Consider the following 17,332-nt stretch of genomic DNA (forward strand, 5'->3'; position numbering starts at 1 on the left):
TTTTAAGAAAAGCATTTCCTATTAATTTTATAATTCTAGCAGTGCAGCAGTACAAGAAAGTGTTATACAATAATCTGCCAAAACATAAATAAAACCTGCTAATCTCATCTCCTCTCAGCATCTAACTAATGAGAAATGCAACTAAGTAAACACTATGCATGCTAAATCACAGGGGGGTTAGCTAAGTGTTTAGCTTAATAATCAAACATGCTATCAACAGCAATAAGTCTTGTTTGGAAACAACTTTGACATAACCAATCTGTTGAGTTAATCAGTGACCCACAAATCTAAGCTCCTACATTTAACTAGCTTGACCTACATCAGTGCACTTTTGCATTTTAAACATGCAAGTTCTGTTAATTCATACAATTAATTCAAGACAAGCACTAGCTTACTCTTCTGAACTAAATGAAGTCCATTAGCAGCTTGTTTTAAGTAAATAAATTATCAGGATCTCTCAAACGTCTTAAACATTACCCTCCGATATGCCACCTACTCCCCCAACATCTAAAGTAAAATTGTAGAAAGTATTGGTATTTACCATCCTATAACATGTACCTTGCATTGTCATAATACAACTCCACATAAGCAGTGAGGTTTTTTCCTAAAGCGTAAGAGTTTTAAGCAGTATGTGGAAAAGTTTGCAGTGTCTACATAATTAACAAGATAAATCAAATTTTGTACCTAGCCACTTGACATTTTCCTTATAAATTTATAACTAAAGCCTTTATGCAAGTGCAGCAGATCTAAAATTTAATGGCTGGAGGACAGCAAGAACAAGGTCACCCAAAACTGTTATGTTTTATTCCCTGACAAAAATAAAAATACCTCGTTTTTCTTTTCTACTTGTGAGGACTTAGAAGAAAAGGTAACAAACTAAAGGAATAATCAAACTGTGAGTATGCTTTACCATCCCCACTTCCCATCTCCTTCAAAGTTTTGCCACAGTCTAAATTAACTCCCGAGTACAGATGTTTGTGATAGCCTTTCTCACATTGTGCCTTGAAAGCTCACTGTCAGGAACTCTTATTCCACCACTGTTCAGGTGAAAGACCCCTAAGCAAGACTACGACTACTGCAGAGGGCAGTGTGGACCAGCCATACAGGTAGCTCACTTTTCTCCACTAAGTTAGTGCTGGTCATCTAGCCATGAGAAATGAGCTGCTGCGTGTGCCGTTCAGTGGATGACAGGGCAGAGAACGGCACTTTCCAGAAAGGGTGCCAGATGTAAGGTTGGGATGAGACCCCCCCCCTACTTAATGCATTGTGCCTTTCCCCTATTTCACAGGGCACACTTCCCAGGCAATTGCGTTTCAATTACCAGGGTAGAAAGAATTCAGCATGCACATTTTGCTTTAAAGTTCAAGGGGTTTAAACATCTAGCGAGAAACAATCCTTCATCCCACATCCTTCATCCCGTGACAGGCGAAGGAAACCTTTACACGGACTGGTATTTTGGCTTCTCCATCTTTGGTGATCCAGATTAATGCAAACACAAACTGTAATCTTCACAGCTGTCATTTTCACAAGGTAGCTTTTACTACTTTATAAGTGTTCAAAGCAGACAGCCCGGATTTATTTACATGAACAAAACCAAGGGTATCACAGCACTCGCAGAAACCATGTTATCCTCATCATTTTCCTATTTTGAAATAACATGGAGAAAGCGTGGGAACAAGCCTCAACTTATTTTCCTCTGCTAATCAAGACTGAAGGGATAAATCACAATCAGTACACTTATTTCATCTAATTCAGACAGTGGGAAATCAGGGCCAAGTTAAATATTTCATTCGCATGCATGCAGAGCAAACAGCAAAGGCTCTTTCGTTAGATCAGCTTTTTATGCATTTCTGAAGGTAATCTTAGGCAAAGGCACCGTAACTAAGCACAGAGTGATCATTAACAGTAGGTAATAAAAATGAGCCCCGTAACATTACATCACCCTGAACTCTCATCCAAACTATGTGTAACCTTCTCAGTACACAAGGAGAACAAGCAACTTTTAACTACCTAACCACTGTGACAGGCTGCAGCTGCAAAATGCAACTCTACTGCTTCTTTAACTATGTCAAATTAACATTGAATCCTAAATGTAAGCAGGAGTTAAAAGGAGTTTTAAAAATTAAGAAAGTAAGCAACAGTATCAGGCCATAACATTTCAGTCACCTCTAGTGTCCAGGGGAAAAAATAAAACAAAGAAAAAGTAATATTTCTATGATTCTGCTTGACTTTAAGCTTTTAATCATACAGCTATGCACCTTCTTCAGCTGCATCCTTCACCCACAGAAGGCTCCTTCTGAAAGGAGACCACACAATCTTCTCTCACTCTCCACTTTCACCAAAGCACCAGAGCAGTCTGGGAAATTAAGCGGCAGGTACAGGAAAAAAGGTATTTCCAACTATGAAACTAATGAATAGCAGATATGTAAACGATGAAGTTCACGTACATTGTTTTCTTGCCCCTTACTTCCCAATACTTCTACTTAACACCCTACAACCTGCAAACAATAGACTGGCAGATTAAAATGTTGGATCATTAGCTACCTAAGCATCATTTTTCTCAAGCCAATTGATGTAGAAGTTTTTGCTCTGTTACAGGAAGGTAAAATGCTATCTATACCCTTTCAAAGAAAATGTTTACACTTGCCTAATTCAACTAGAATCAAAGCGAATTAAACACTTCTGTACCCATCTTTAGACAGTACAAATTGAACTAGCAGCTTGTATCTTTTGTGGAAAGGACAGTATCACATTCAGTGTTTACTATGGATCATGCCACATGATTTTAGCAGAAACAGTAGGTTTTGAACTATACCCACAAATAAACAGCTGAAAACAAACATAGAGAAACGTTAATCCAGCCCATCTGTGCAGCTAGCTGGTAGAAGACACGTATCTTTCATGTCTTGGTAGTAGCTTTGTCGCAGCCATGGTGACCTAAGGATATAGGCAAAACTGATTTTGGAGACAGAGGTAATGCCTAGGTATATACTTAGACAAAGTAGACCAGCTTCCCCATATACTGAAGAAAGCTTGCATCTCCACAAGCTAGTCTACTTTTTCCAAACTAGGTACTCAGCTGTGCTACTAAAAGTGTAACATCTACCTTCAGAATTTGTCCTGCATAGATGAGAGGGACAAGAAAGCTAAGCAGAAGAAAGGAAAGCACTGTTGATTAACCAGCTAATAATAAATCCTAAGATGATGATCATGTACACCATTTCCCTAACCCCCTTCTCCTACTACCTTCACAGACACCCAAAGAACACAAGACTTTGGAGTACCTTAAAAAGAGTACAAATCCATTTGGACCATAAATTGACTAAAGTATTTATTGGTTGAGTGGCCTTAAGTTGTCCTGAAAAAAATAAATTAAAAAAAAAATTCAAGATAATGTCTGGTTTTATTTTTATGACATTCATACCAGGAAAAATACTATTAGAATAGTTAGTCAAAGTCGTCTTCAAACAGAAAACATTTCTTTTACAGCTGTTTTCATCCTGAAAATTGATAAAGACACATGAGCATTCTTCTGTGCTACAGTAAGTCAGTAGCTACACAATCCATCTACATAAGTGCTTCAGAAGAAGTCATTTCAGTTTTTATAATTCTCTGTCAAAAGCTGCAAAGAAATTTAAGTTCTGTGTCACTGTTTGTGTGTATATATATATTTATAAACAAAAAAACCCACACACACACGCTTTCAACATTTCCAACCACAACATAAAGACTACTTAAAAGTACTTCTGTATTAAAGTTTTCAACAAACATGTTGCTAACAGAAGTCAGAAACCCACTACTAAATCAGCAAACTGAAATAATAAGGACAGAAAGAATGTTAATAAGAAAGCAGCTAAATCACTTCCTGTCTCAGTGGCATCCAGCAATGTCCTGGGAACCTGATCTGAACACACACACACAAAAAAAAAAAACAACCCAAAATTATAGCAACCTCTGAAAGCTGTAGGTTTAAGTTTCTCAAAGCCCTGGTCTAATTCTGTTTAGTTTGGGTTTCCAATTACAGCAGTTTGAAAAGCAACCAGTAATTTCAGTTATCTGAATTTCAAATGCACTGCAGAAGACATGTCAGCTCAGGCAACTCAATTCTAACCTGCAATGCTAGAGTTCTTGTTATGCCAGTAACTGATGGAATTTCCAGTATTTTAGTTTATTTTGAAAGAATGATACAACACATCAGTTCAGCTTACTATATAATGATATACATCACTGTGTTGTTCTTTTACCTTTTGAATCTGTCTTACAAGTCACTTGAGCAGGACAGGAAGTGTTAATTATTTAACCAGAAAGATTTCTGGTCTTTCGTGAATTAGTCACACGAGAACATTAATAGTCAAAGGAGAGACTGCATCACAGAATAATGGATAATAATGGGGTCCTATCTTCATCAAGAGAGTGCTGCAAAACCACCTGAGACTTGCAGATGTGTAATACAGGAGGTTCTTGCTCTTCTAATTGCATAGTAACTCTTCTGATTCAAAGAGACTTCCTCCACCCACCACAAACACTTCCTTCTACATGAACATCCTTGGAAACAACATGTCTATGGGTCAATATTGTCCTAGAGCAAGTTCTGATTTAAAACAAACACCTCTCTCTAAAGGACACAGCTGGGGAAGCTGTAAATACTCCTTGCTACCAAGTCTTTCATTCAAGGCTCCTAATGCACTGTGGAATTAAATGAAGAGTGATATATGATTCACTAATGAAGGAAAACATGCAAAGGGAAAAGCATGGACTGACTGTCACACAATGCATCAGTGGCAGAAGTAATAATAAATCCTTTCCAAACTTAAATGCCAAGAAGGGGACTTTTATTTAAAAAAGGAACAATCTACCATCCTTATATTTATGGGTTTATAGTCTCCAAACTCTTGCAATAAATGTAAGATGTATCAAAAAAAAAAAAAAATCAGCATTAGAGGAACAATGTCTATATATTTGGAATCGCAGTACCCAAGCAGAAAGTTAAAACAGGAATATGCCCAGTGTCCGAAATAAAATCAATTGCTAACAAATTACAGACAAAAGATGAGAAGAATATATAGTGACATTCAACACTTCCATTTCTAACATATAGCTAATTCTGGAAAAGAAATATACTCTAAAATAAGCATGTTAGAAGTATCACAACTACTCCATGTATTTGACAACACCAGGAGCTACAAGATGCAGAGTTAGTCCACTTCCTCAAATCAAATGAAGAGTCACTTCGCTCCATCTTAAGTTAGCAATTATTTCCAAGGCAAGTTTAATTTAAATTACTTTGCAATGAAGTATTAATCACAAAGCCCCAATGCCAGGAAAAGATAATTGAAATCTTCAAATAGTATTGTTAATTGCTTTCTTTTGAAAGCTCAAAACTGAGTTAACACCTAGAAAAGTTACTGAGTATATATGGACTAATCCTAAAAGCCCTTTATCAGTTATAGCACAGCTGTTCATCCACACATCTGTGTAAAAATAAAATTAAAAAACCCCAAGATTTCAGCTTCTTCAAAGAACAACTGTATTTTTCAATCTTCTAAAATTTTAAGCACTTTAAAAATCAAATTGAGATGCTTTCCATATCAATTTTTTTCCTCTTAAAAACTGAATAATTACACTAACAAGCTTGCAAAATAGAATTGGAGAGAACCTTTCTTATGGAAACATACAATGTTAAAAATGCTTTCACTCACCCTGTACTTCACTGTACAGAAGTACACAGTCAAGAGTTGATTCTAAAAATAGAAATGATCAGATTTTAAATTGATTAACACGTTAACAATTCAGGGGAACACTTGAAACCCATTTGTGTAAATAAGCAAACTTTTGTTAACACACAGACAATTTTAGTAACCATTATTGTCCATTAGTGCACTGAAGGAGGTTACTTCAGAAAAGTAACACTAGGACATTAAACAATGAACAAGCATTACTGCACCCGACACTAATGCCTCTTCTTACAAACTGGTGTCAGCAATATCTGACCTAAGATTCACCTTTCTCCAGCTAAAAATGCATTTCATTCAGTAATATTGGATACTTGTTAAAGAAAAGTTTCAAAGACAAATAATTGATTTATCGAAAAGCTGGAGTCCTTAACATTGACATCATCTTGGACCAAAATAGCAACTAATCAACAGTTAGAAGAACAATACAGTTTCCAATAGTAAGGGTCACTTGCTAAATGACAGCATTTTGCCTACTTTATATATGCAACTTCCTGTGAGACACCTCTAACAACATGTAATTAGAGGTCAAAATGCTGCTGTTATGGCGACAGGGCTGATCTCAGTCATATTGTGAAGGCCGGTTGTGTTTTAGCAATAAAGTCAATGAGGACATGACTTTGGATTCTGCTTTTCTAAGTGCACAATTAGGAGGTTATCATGGAACCAGCTCGCTTTTGCCTTTGTTTTTTTTTTTAAACACTGCTTCCAATCTAGTATTGAGCTTCCGTCTTCTCCCCTCCTTCCTTAGGTGCTTAGGAATTAAATGGGACTTCTACATGCAAAGAAGCAGAAGTTAACAGACCGTCAAATTAAACAACTCGCCCAGCATCAGATACTACATAGACTAAAGAACAGAAACTCCAGGGAGTAATCATCAAACAATCTCTTTTTCTTTCAGTTTGTCTGACTGCTTATTAAAATTATTTTAGGAAAACCAATTTTTATCTCCATTCAAAATTTTTCATTACTTCCAGTTACTCTCTTTAATTTACACCAAATAAACATTGGAAATCCAGCACTAGCCAAAGTATATTTATTAAAGGACATAATGCCAATGAAAGTAATTTTAAAAATAAATTCCCTTAAACCACTAATAAAAATGCTACAACATTTAGAAACTGAAATTTATCTTCCTCCCATTGACCTACATTGTTCAAGTTCAGAGCATGCATATGGTGGCCAGATTAAACAGCAGGAAGTGAACAGGATACCTACAATTCTTTCATAAATAACGTAGGGCAGCAGTCCCTGCTGCACGGAAGACCCCAGAGAACAGATTAAATGTAAAAAAAAAAATCCATTAACAATTTCCAAATACAACTCCTCTGTACAGGCAACTACTGCACTTACCACAATGCTACTACTCAGATGCTATTAACAGAGAAATGGAACACACAACTGCAAATGCCTTCCTTCTCCAACTCATGGAATACTGTAACTCCGCAATTAATACATTTTCCTGAGTTCAGGTAAAGAATAAATTAGAGTGAATGGAGCTATGTATTACAATACACTGTTTGACTTCCGAGTTACAAGATTTCAAAAAATGTGTTTAAAAAAATAAAATTAACTTTAAACCACACATTCCTTATGCATATAAAATTCTCACCAATTCAAATAAAAGATCCATCCCATTATAAAAAATAAACAAAATAACAGTGTTATATCAAAATCTTAAATTAGAAGATAATGGATGGGTATTTTTGTGGAACCTAAAAATACCAACCCACTTCTACTGTATGTTAAAGTCATCTCTATGGTCTGAAACCATTGATCGTGGTCATCCACACAAAGGTTTCATTTTAGAAAACGTTTTTCAGAATCATTCTGCTTTTGCTGCATATAGTGTCCTCAACGGTGCAGCAGTTAAAATGTATGCAATTAAAAACAGCAGCAGTATTTCCTTAAAACTGATACCTATATTACATCCCTCTAACAGACTGAACTTACCATTAGAAACTTTTGAGAACCCAAAGCATGTTCAATAAAATGAAGCAATATACAAAACACAACATATCTATGCTACCATACAACAGCTGAACATTTTACTAACTGGTATTAAGACAGACATTCCATAGCACTAACTGTGGAATAATCATTACCACTGCTCAAATCACAATACTTTCGACTAATCACAGTTTACAAAACTTACGAAGATGGTACTGACTGTCAGGAAGAGAGAAAGAAACCTGGGACGTGACCTAGACACAGTAACTTTTAACTCCTCCAAGCTTCAAAAAGCAGCACACAATCTACTTCTTTCTTGTTCGTTCCACACGTAGGAGCAGCAGTTATGACACTGAATTTCATTCTAACTGATGAGGAAGTTACAGTTAGATTAAAAGGTGCTGGATACATCCGTCTATAATTAGCATTACATCCATCTACAATTAGAAAATATTTCTAGAACATTTTATATAAAGATTTTTAATAAATTCATGGTTTAAGCAAGTGTTTCTTTTCTCAAATTCTGGCTTCACTGAAGAAGTGAACAGACATTTTTAATCAAGCAGGCCTATTTTTGGATCTTAAATGAAACACCCTCATACACCAGCTGTTTGAATTTATTCATTCTTTAGAATTATCACACAGCAAGATTAAAGGAAACAAAATCAATTACTTTTTTTGTCATAAAGAGACTGGTTAAATTATGGAACTACTTGCTGCAGGATGTTGTGAGGATCAAGAGTACGTATGGATTCACCAAGTCATTATGTAATTTCATAAAAAAATAGGTAAGACCTACTAAGCCATAAATCTATAAAACAGAAGACAACCTTATATCAGACTGCCAGAAGCAAAGGAGGTATACCAAGATAAGCATCACTGCATGCTTGTTCTATCCTTATGCTTATTCACTCGGCATCACTTATCACCCAAATCAGAAACAGGGCTGGATGCATCTTTGGTCTGATCCAGAACAGCTGTTTTTCATTAAATAACAAAATCTCCTTTCTGTTTTGTCTATTATTAAGTACTGCAAAAGCAAGCATTGTCTTCACATTCCTAGAAAAGCGCTTCTTACAGTTGAAGTATTAAATCCAGTTCATCTGCTTTTACTTCGATTGCCAATAACCCCTATTCCTAAAGGTAAGCTTCTGCAGCAAATAGAAAACAGCCCTGATCCAAAACGTGGGTACCTTGCAAGCATGCTTGGAAGCAGCAATTGCTCACTGTAAAAAAAAGTGAAAAAAATTTCTATCTTTTGGCTTTAGTTGAGATGTTCTTCTAGTTGTTTTATGATTGAGGGAAATCACAAGAACCTCACGATTTATCATTCTTTATTCTGCATATTCGTATTCAAGCAGGGAACATGACAAAGTTCAATTACCACCACCACCACTCTCTCCTCAGATAGAAGCTTCTCTATGTCTCATAATTCTCAGTATCTTCTAAAATTAAGATCCAAGCAAAGAATTTCAGTGTCACTCCAATGCCCGTTATGATCCCCTGTAGCACTTCCTAGGAAAACTCGTAAATAAATCAGTTCCTCATCAGACTCTCTGTTTCTCTCAGTTAAATAATTTGTCACTTCTGTTTGTGTACACACGAGTAGATATGTTACAGCAGTTGACAATGGCTTTAACTACAAACTGCTTCAAGTTCTTTTACCCAAGGATTTGACAGGGTATTAAATAAGTTCATGCATAACAAAAAAATACAATATTCAAGTATTTTTAGTCTTAACCTAAGACCAAAACAGAGTACAAGGACCACAGCAGGCGAATTAATAACTTGATTCCAACCAACTACAGTTTCCTGCGATAGATGGCCTATAAATGTTTGTAATAAATAAAAGCAAAGAAGCTTTTATCTCACTTACAAAAAAATGGTTTAGGTCTTGTACAAGAATTAGCCTTCCTAAAACGCAAGTGTCATTAATTTATTGATTTAAATCAATTTATCACTTTAGAGATAAGAACTGACATTTCTGATCATCAATAACTGCAGAGAAACCCTGCCCCTCACACAGCACTACCCATACACAGCTATCCCAAAGCACCTTATTTGATCTTCACTGCTCACTATTTGCTCAAAGACCACAATTAATACTGAGGTCTAACAAACAACAACCCATTTGGTAGTGCATATGTTGTCTTGCGTAAACTGACAAATTGACTGCTTTTTCTAGCATCTGATCCAAAGCTCCAGTAAGGGAAAGCCTGGCTAAGGAACTGCATGATACAAGCCCAGTGAAAACTAATTCTCAGAGGGAAAGGTACATATTTCAAGAGTTTACTCAAGCCTGATTTAGGAACATCTATGTGATGTTTCAACAGTGGTTCAAGCAAAATTAGGTTTATGAAAGCATTATGCATTCACAATGACCTACGCAACCTATGAGATTAGAAAGTATTTAATAAAAGGACAGTCACTGAGAGTTCATATGGAATGAGCAGCTGTAATCACCAAAAAAAGGAAGGAAAAGACTAGCCAGAGAAGAGGCTTCTTAATGGCATTTATATAGAGAGAGTCATTATTTGTTTAGAAGCTAAAAGCATGCTTTGGTGATATAAAGTCACAAACTAACCATGCTTATGTTAAAGGATTCACTATTTGATCAAATGTTCAATTTCAGTAAACAAAATTGAGAAGAGAGCCAGATTGGCATGGCAGGGACCTGATGATACATAAGTGACTGGGAAATCCAGACTCAGAAATAAACTCTGGATTGGGCCTGCACAGAATGCTTGGGGCACAATGTCTCATCACACATATGATGCATGCAGTGTCAGAGAAAGGCAGAACAAATGGTAACATCCTGCAAAATCCCTGCTGGCATGTTCTCAAACAATATTGCCATCAGTTTTAGCTGACTACAGTACCTTATAGTTGCCAGAAATAAGATGAGTTGAAACTAATCATACTGTGTTTTCAATCAACTTCCTGCTGGCTGCCACCATTTCAAGAATGGAATTCATTTGTTTTACGTCCATTAACATTATTTCCTTCTTTCTGGTTTTAAGGCACTGAATACAATGGTATGGTATCAGTCTGGACCATAAGGAAAATAAGCAGTGGTCACTACAATACGAATGGAATTGTAAAAGTATTACCATCTCTGACATACCCCTTCACAGTATATGCTTCTACCAGCCAAGGAGTATTTTAGCTTACAAGCCTCATCTATGCATATAACTGTTTAATAGTAAAAGCCCCAGCCCTTTGATGAGCTATACAGAGGTAAAACCTTTGTGGAGTCCTTTAAAAGCCAATGGGGAACTGCCAACATCTAGTTCATTAAAGGATTATACCTCATCTCTAACAAGCAAAATGGCTTAACTGGAATATATACATACAGTAGTATTTTCATGTATTTATTAACTTAGAGCTGAAGATTTTATATATGCCATAAAGTGAAACAGGTTTCTGAAATCCACTAATCTAAGAAAAAAAAACAACATTACATGGTCTGTTAATCAGGAAAAGAAGAAAGAATTTTTCCAGGTCTTAAGAATGAGAAGTTAAGCACAGCATAAATTCTAGATGAAGTAACCTAAAAAAACCAACTTGCATACTGCACCCTTTCCAACCTTTGTACACTAAGACTACTCCAATAAAAAGCAAGATAGTTGCAACTGACTGGAGTTTAAGATATAAAAATATTGTTTCCAAACAATAAGTCATGTGAATTTTTCATAAATAACATGAATACAGATAAGGTTTCCCGACTGAGATTATCTGGGTAACTGAAATGATTTTGTAAAATACAAAGATCATCTCAGTGCTCCATTTGAACTTTACTTGAGCAGAAATGACAGAGTGGACATTATAAAAAGAAGGGCAAGTCTGCAGAAGATTTAAGGATGGATTCCATGATCTTCAACAAAAGGTAAGCAAACGTTAGCCGTTGACCTTAAGCAGATGTTTCAGAAGTTTTGAACTCAAGTTCAGACTCAAGAACTGAAATCTCACTCAAGTCCCTTCTTTCAGCTGTTCATTTTTCAGTCTCTTAGATCTTAAAACATCAAGAGTTTAGTAGTTCTCCAGTCACTAGAGATTCTTACAACCTACAGGATCCGAATTTCTAATATAAACCCAAGCATTTCAAAAGAAGAACCCCTCCAACTTTAATGCAATACTACATACTAGTCTTCTCCTGTAATCTCTTTGCATGCCACCACTGTCAACGTGCATCTCAGAAGCTACTTCTATCACTGTTCACCAACAGGCAAATTTTTGTTCAGTGACCCACAGCTTACTTCAATTTTAATGCTTCTTTCAGTATTTTCCTTAACGTTTCCTATCTTTGTGGATTACTGCAGAAAGCATGCATCTTACTACAAACAGTCCTAGCTAAGCATTACATAAAATCAATCAAAAACAAACAAACAAAAAAAATCACCATCTTTTACACTTGCAAAATCTAGACCCTATTGTTTGACCCACAGACACTGAGTTGTTCTGCTACCTACATGGTTCAGGCTCACTCAAGAACAACCATGAAAGGATTCTCAACCATTGGACGGATGGGGACCAGGAAACATAAAGCAACACTATTTCTCTACATTACTTTATTTACAAATTTCATGGAAACTACTACATTAAATTACAAGTTTCAGAACTTTCCACAGCCTTAAATGTCCTGCAGATAAAGGGCAAATATGGCCCTGTTATTCCAAAATGTGACTTGACAGACATATAAAAGTGACACGGAAGTCACAGATTAGACTCTGCCTTAAGACATGTTGCTGGTTAATAACCCTAGCTGGCATCTACAGCAGCAGAATTCCAACTTCAGATGCATGTAAGTCTTTTTGCTATCATGATTTACTTTCTTCAAAAAGCTGGTATAAAACTGTGACCCCTTAAGTACTCCTGCCAATGCAACTTCACTAGAAGGGCATGTCTACACAGATATTTACCAGCTCATCTTTTCAAGCACTAGCAAGGCCTAGGTAAATAAGGACAAGACGACACTGAAGTGTCTTCAGGACTGAGAAGTATAACAAAACATCACACCCTGGAAGCTGACAGCAGAGTTTTGGTTTTTATCAGTTTTTGTTTGGGTTTTTCAAGTGAAAGAATAGATGTGTAGTTTGCCCCTGTGTACTGAAATGTACCTGGCAGACACTTAAAAAACCAAAAACCAGATTAATTTATTCACTGTCTTGGTGGAGAAAGTGAGCTTTTTTCCACAGTGCTGTCTTCCAAACTATCTTACAAGAAACACTACTGCATGGATGACACCCTGAGAAAAAAAAAAACAAACAAACAAAAAGCCCCCATTTGGATAGCTGTTTATGCAAGGGAAATGTATGTTAAAAAAAAAAAAAAGAAGTAACAGCTTTAAAGGCAATGGGTTTTCTTGAGAGCCTCCTGTCACCATTAAGCAGATCCTCAAACAGAAAGCACCAGATTTTCTTCTCATTAACGCAACATGCTCAACTAGCCAAGAAGTTCAGCCCAATGAAAAAGTTTACTTCCAACTCTCTGCAACTCTCCTTTCACATCAGTATCATGTTACAGAAGTCAGTATGCTACATTAGAGATAGCAGCAACTTGCTTTCCACCACATTACAGAAAGCATCAGGCCCAAATATGGGAGCCTAACAAAACAAAAGTAAACAAAACAATATACTGTATTTTTATAATCTGTCTTGCAAAATCACTCCCAGCAGGGCCATGGCATTTGTTGCAGCTCAGGCTTCTGTCATAACTCAAGAATGGGATTTCATTTAAAATCCTGCCACTCCAATAAACCAACCAAACGTACAGTGACATCACTAAATCACTCTTATTGCATCTCTTTCCTCTCAGCCTCCACTCCCCCAGAGTACCTTAAATTGCATGACATAAATCCCAAGAAGGTACAATCACAGACAACTGTAAATCTCAGGTGGGCCCTCAAAAGTCTATTTAGTCACATATTCTTTGAACTTTCCATAAATAAGAACATTAGGGACTAATGTTTCTGGGATATACATTAAAGGCGCTTTATGATCATGTGTATTTGCCAGTATACCATCTGCCATGATACATCTGATTTAAAATAAAATATATCAATCAATAATGGAAACGTCTTCAGCAGACATGACCCTAGAGGTGACAGGACTTCAGCAAGGAACAGAGGAACAGGCGTCCTTTTTTTTTTTCCATCTTTGGCAAACAGGAATGACCCTACTTCCTTCTTTCTAAAAGGGGATCAGCCAACAGCTAACAAGGACCTTATCTATTACGAACCTCCCTGCTTTCGTAAGGTGGAGAAAGAAACGTATTTTTGTCCTCAGCCTTTTTCCTTCATTAGTTATGCTGCCCTGCATGAACAGCAGCGAGAGCTCCCCGTTCCCGGGCGCGGGGCAGAGATGTGTCAGGCGCCGCGCTCCAGGACACTAAGCCGGGCAGCCAGGGGCCCGCATTACTCATCTGCGCCTATGAGGAGCTAAAGGCAGGCCCCGGAGCGCAGCCGGCAGCCCCAAAGGAGAGGCAGCCGCTCCAGGAAACCTGCGTGTTTGGGGAAGCGAGCAGGCCTCCCCCCGCCGAGCTGCCGGGAAGGCCGCCGCCGAGGTGCTCGAGCGGCGGGGGAAGCTACGGGGCCACCGCCCGCGGCCAGGCCGGGCCCCCCCGCCCTGCGCCCGGGGGCAACGCAGCCACCTCCCCCCCGTCCCGGTCACCCGCTGCCCCTAAACGAGGAGCCGCCGCCATCCCCGCCCGGGCCCCCCGGGATGCGGCACACCCCGCCGCACGCCGGGAAGCACGGGGACACCCCTCTCCCCCAGCGGGCACCCCTGCGGCCCGCCCGGCAGGGGCCAGCGGCCACCCCCGCCCCGGGGCGAGCTGCGGGCTCGGCCCCCGTGACAGGCCCGAGCCCAGGGCTATGACCCGGCCCGGCGCCGCGGCCGGCCTGCGTGCCTGCCAGGCCCGGGCCCTGCCCCCGCCCGGCCGCGGCCCCCCGCCGCCGCGCCCTTCGCCGCGCCGCCCGTCCCCCTCCCCGCGCCGGGCCAGGCCGGGCCGGCTCCAGCCCAGCCCCCTCCTCGCCCGCGGGCCTCGCTTACCCCCAGAAGCCGCAGGGGCAGCGCGGTGGCAGGCTGGGCGCCTTGCTGCGCTCGCTGCCGGCGTCTCCCATGGCGGGGCCGGTGCGCGGGGCGGCGGCAGCGGCGGGGGGGGGGCGCGGGGCTCCCTGCCGGGATTCCAGGCCGGTCAGCTGGAGCCGGGCGCGACCACTGAGGAGGCGGTGGAGGGGAGGGCGCGGGAGGGGGGCGGCCGCGCCCTACCGGCCGGGCCCGCAGGGGAGCGAGGACGCGGCGCGGAGCTCTCTGCGGCGGCCCCTTCCGCCCGCCGGTTCCTGTGACGACCCCGCTGTCGCAGCAGGGCGCGCCCGCCCTCCCCCGCCGCTCGGCCCCTGACTCAACAATGCGTATCCCCCGCTCCTCCGGCGCCTTGCCTCCCCCTGTCCTGAGCGCGATGGTTTCGCCAAGCCACAGGATCAGCTGGAAGTGGCATATACCATACCCCATCCCCGGGGGGAGTTGGGTTAGATCGGGTGCTAGAACTAGGAGAGAGGCAAGTTTGGAAGGCACCCACAGACTCGAGAAGGAAACGAACTTGTCTGTGAGGAGGCTTAGCAGGGGCTGAGGCCTGGGGAGCTACCTGGAGCTGCCGCCCTCTTTTGCCTCTACCCACACGTTAGGCACATAGTGGTACAGCCAGGGAAGACCGGGGAGGGGGAGGGCGGGGGGGGGGGGAATGCCGGCGCTGGTCGCGCATGCGCGGAGGGCCTTCGACGCGGAAGTTGGTTTGTGGCGAGTGGGTCCCCGGGGGCCTCTCCCACGCTGCCCAGAGCTGGGGTGGGGGTGCGGTCCTGTACCCCCCACCGGCCCGGGACCTGTGCGAGCTGTCGTGGCCCACGCTCAGGCTCAGGCTCAGGCTCTTGGCCGGGAGCTGCATCGCCGAGGCGGGGCTGGTCGCTGCCAGCCTGGTGTGTAGGGAGGTGGGCGGCCTGTGCGCACGCCGGGTCTCTCCTTGGCGGGTGGCCGCCTCTGAGGGACCTCGCTGCGGGGGGGAGCGGGGTGGACCGGGCCTTGTTCCCCGTGGGCTCCGTTTGCTTCCGTGACAGGCCTGTCCACTGAGAGCTGGGAGGGAGGCCTGGAGGAAGGCCTTGAGGCCGGGGAGGGCGACGCTTCGTCTTCTCTTTCTTGCTTATTCTGTAGGTGTTCGTCCTCGGTTTCCCTCAGTACAAAATAAAATCGATTAGATGTTTAAAGTAGATGGGGATTTCTTTGCCTGTGGTAAACAATACTCCCTGCCTGAGGACACTTAAGCTGAGGGCTGGCTGATGCCGCAAGAAGGGGGCCAGCTTGGCCCTCGCGTTTTAGCCCCAGAGAAAGGGACCTGCAAGAGGTAAGGTACAGCAACCAGGGAAGTGTACAGCGGGCACGGTGCATAGGCCATTACCTGCTGCCGCCCTTTGATGGAAGGGGAGAAGGGAATTTCCAGCACCTGGACTTGAGGGTTAAGTAATGGGGATTGTACTTTTGGTACGGATTTAGCAAATGGCCTTGGCAAGTTACAGTCTTGCACTCACTGTACCTTGGTTTTGTCTGTGAAGTGGAAATATTGCTGACCCCCTGCTAGAAATTGCTTTTTGATCTGAGTGAAAAATGCTATGTGGAAAAATACTGGTGTGGCAATGATGAAGGTGGGAGGTGCTGTTATCCATCTTAAAATTTGATTTCTGTTTGCACTTAAAACCAAGGTTACTTAACATTGAAAATAATAAACATCTTTAACAAAGTCCAGAGTATGTAGGTCTTTGTGAACAACTATTTAATTCTGCTAGTGACCTTTTGAGTTGAATATTAACCTTCTTTAAGAATTTTATATCAAATTAATTCATGACAGAGAAAAAAGTAGTAACAAAATACATACACACACATGCTTAAAACTTTCTAATAAAAAGTCGGAATTTAATGGAAATCATGTAAACAGACTTCTTTTGAAGAGACTGGTTTGTGACAGAGTTTACTAATAACAGTTGTTTTATCTATCGAGTCTGGGGTTACCTGACTGCCTGTTGATGCATCAAGCAGGCCATTAATGCTTCAGTAGCTCAACCAGTCATGGCTCTTCCTCGGCAGCAACTTTGAAAGCAATGACGTTACTGAGTGTAAGACCGAGGTGGTACAATGGAGACATGTGTTGAGAGTTTTCATTGACACATTAACTGGTCCAATTGCCAGCCCTCTTCAAAGTGTCTGTGGCTGCATACCTCCCTGTGCACTGAAGCATGAGAGCTTCCTCCTGGCACGGCTTTCTGAGGAGTCTGGCTGCTGAGGCAGCACTGCTGAGTGCAGCAAGAGAAGTGAGTACTTGAACATAATAGCCCCAGCCTCATTAATGCAGCCCTTTCAGCCAGTAAGTCAACTGAAAATTAAAGTTGTCTCTTATGCACTGGCTACCTGTACTACTACCGGAGGCTGTAAATTCCCCTAGCCAAGGAGTACCTACTGGCTTTTTAAAGATAATTTGATAGTTAGTTTGTATGTCCTTATTTGCTGTTAAAGAGAACTCATGTGGAGTTAGCTTTCAAGTATTACAAGTGTTGTGGAGAAGCATTCTCTTTGCTCAGTACTCTTGGGTCATTTCAAATAAACCTT

General features: G+C 41.1%; 1 protein-coding gene across 3 annotated transcripts in view; it reads right to left on the reverse strand.

Annotated features, from left to right (window-relative positions):
• Positions 1-14,802, reverse strand: part of ZFAND3 (zinc finger AN1-type containing 3) — a 148,568-nt gene extending 133,766 nt beyond the window's left edge. For all 3 annotated transcript variants that reach the window (XM_059830619.1, XM_059830611.1, XM_059830604.1), the window contains exon 1: positions 14,732-14,802. In XM_059830619.1, coding sequence (XP_059686602.1) covers positions 14,732-14,802 — 71 coding nt within the window. The remainder of the gene's footprint in view (positions 1-14,731) is intronic.
• Between the last annotated feature and the right edge of the window lie 2,530 nt (positions 14,803-17,332).

This window comes from Gavia stellata, chromosome 2 (genome assembly GCF_030936135.1).
Source record: "Gavia stellata isolate bGavSte3 chromosome 2, bGavSte3.hap2, whole genome shotgun sequence".
In the NCBI taxonomy this organism is placed as follows: Eukaryota; Metazoa; Chordata; class Aves; order Gaviiformes; family Gaviidae; genus Gavia; species Gavia stellata.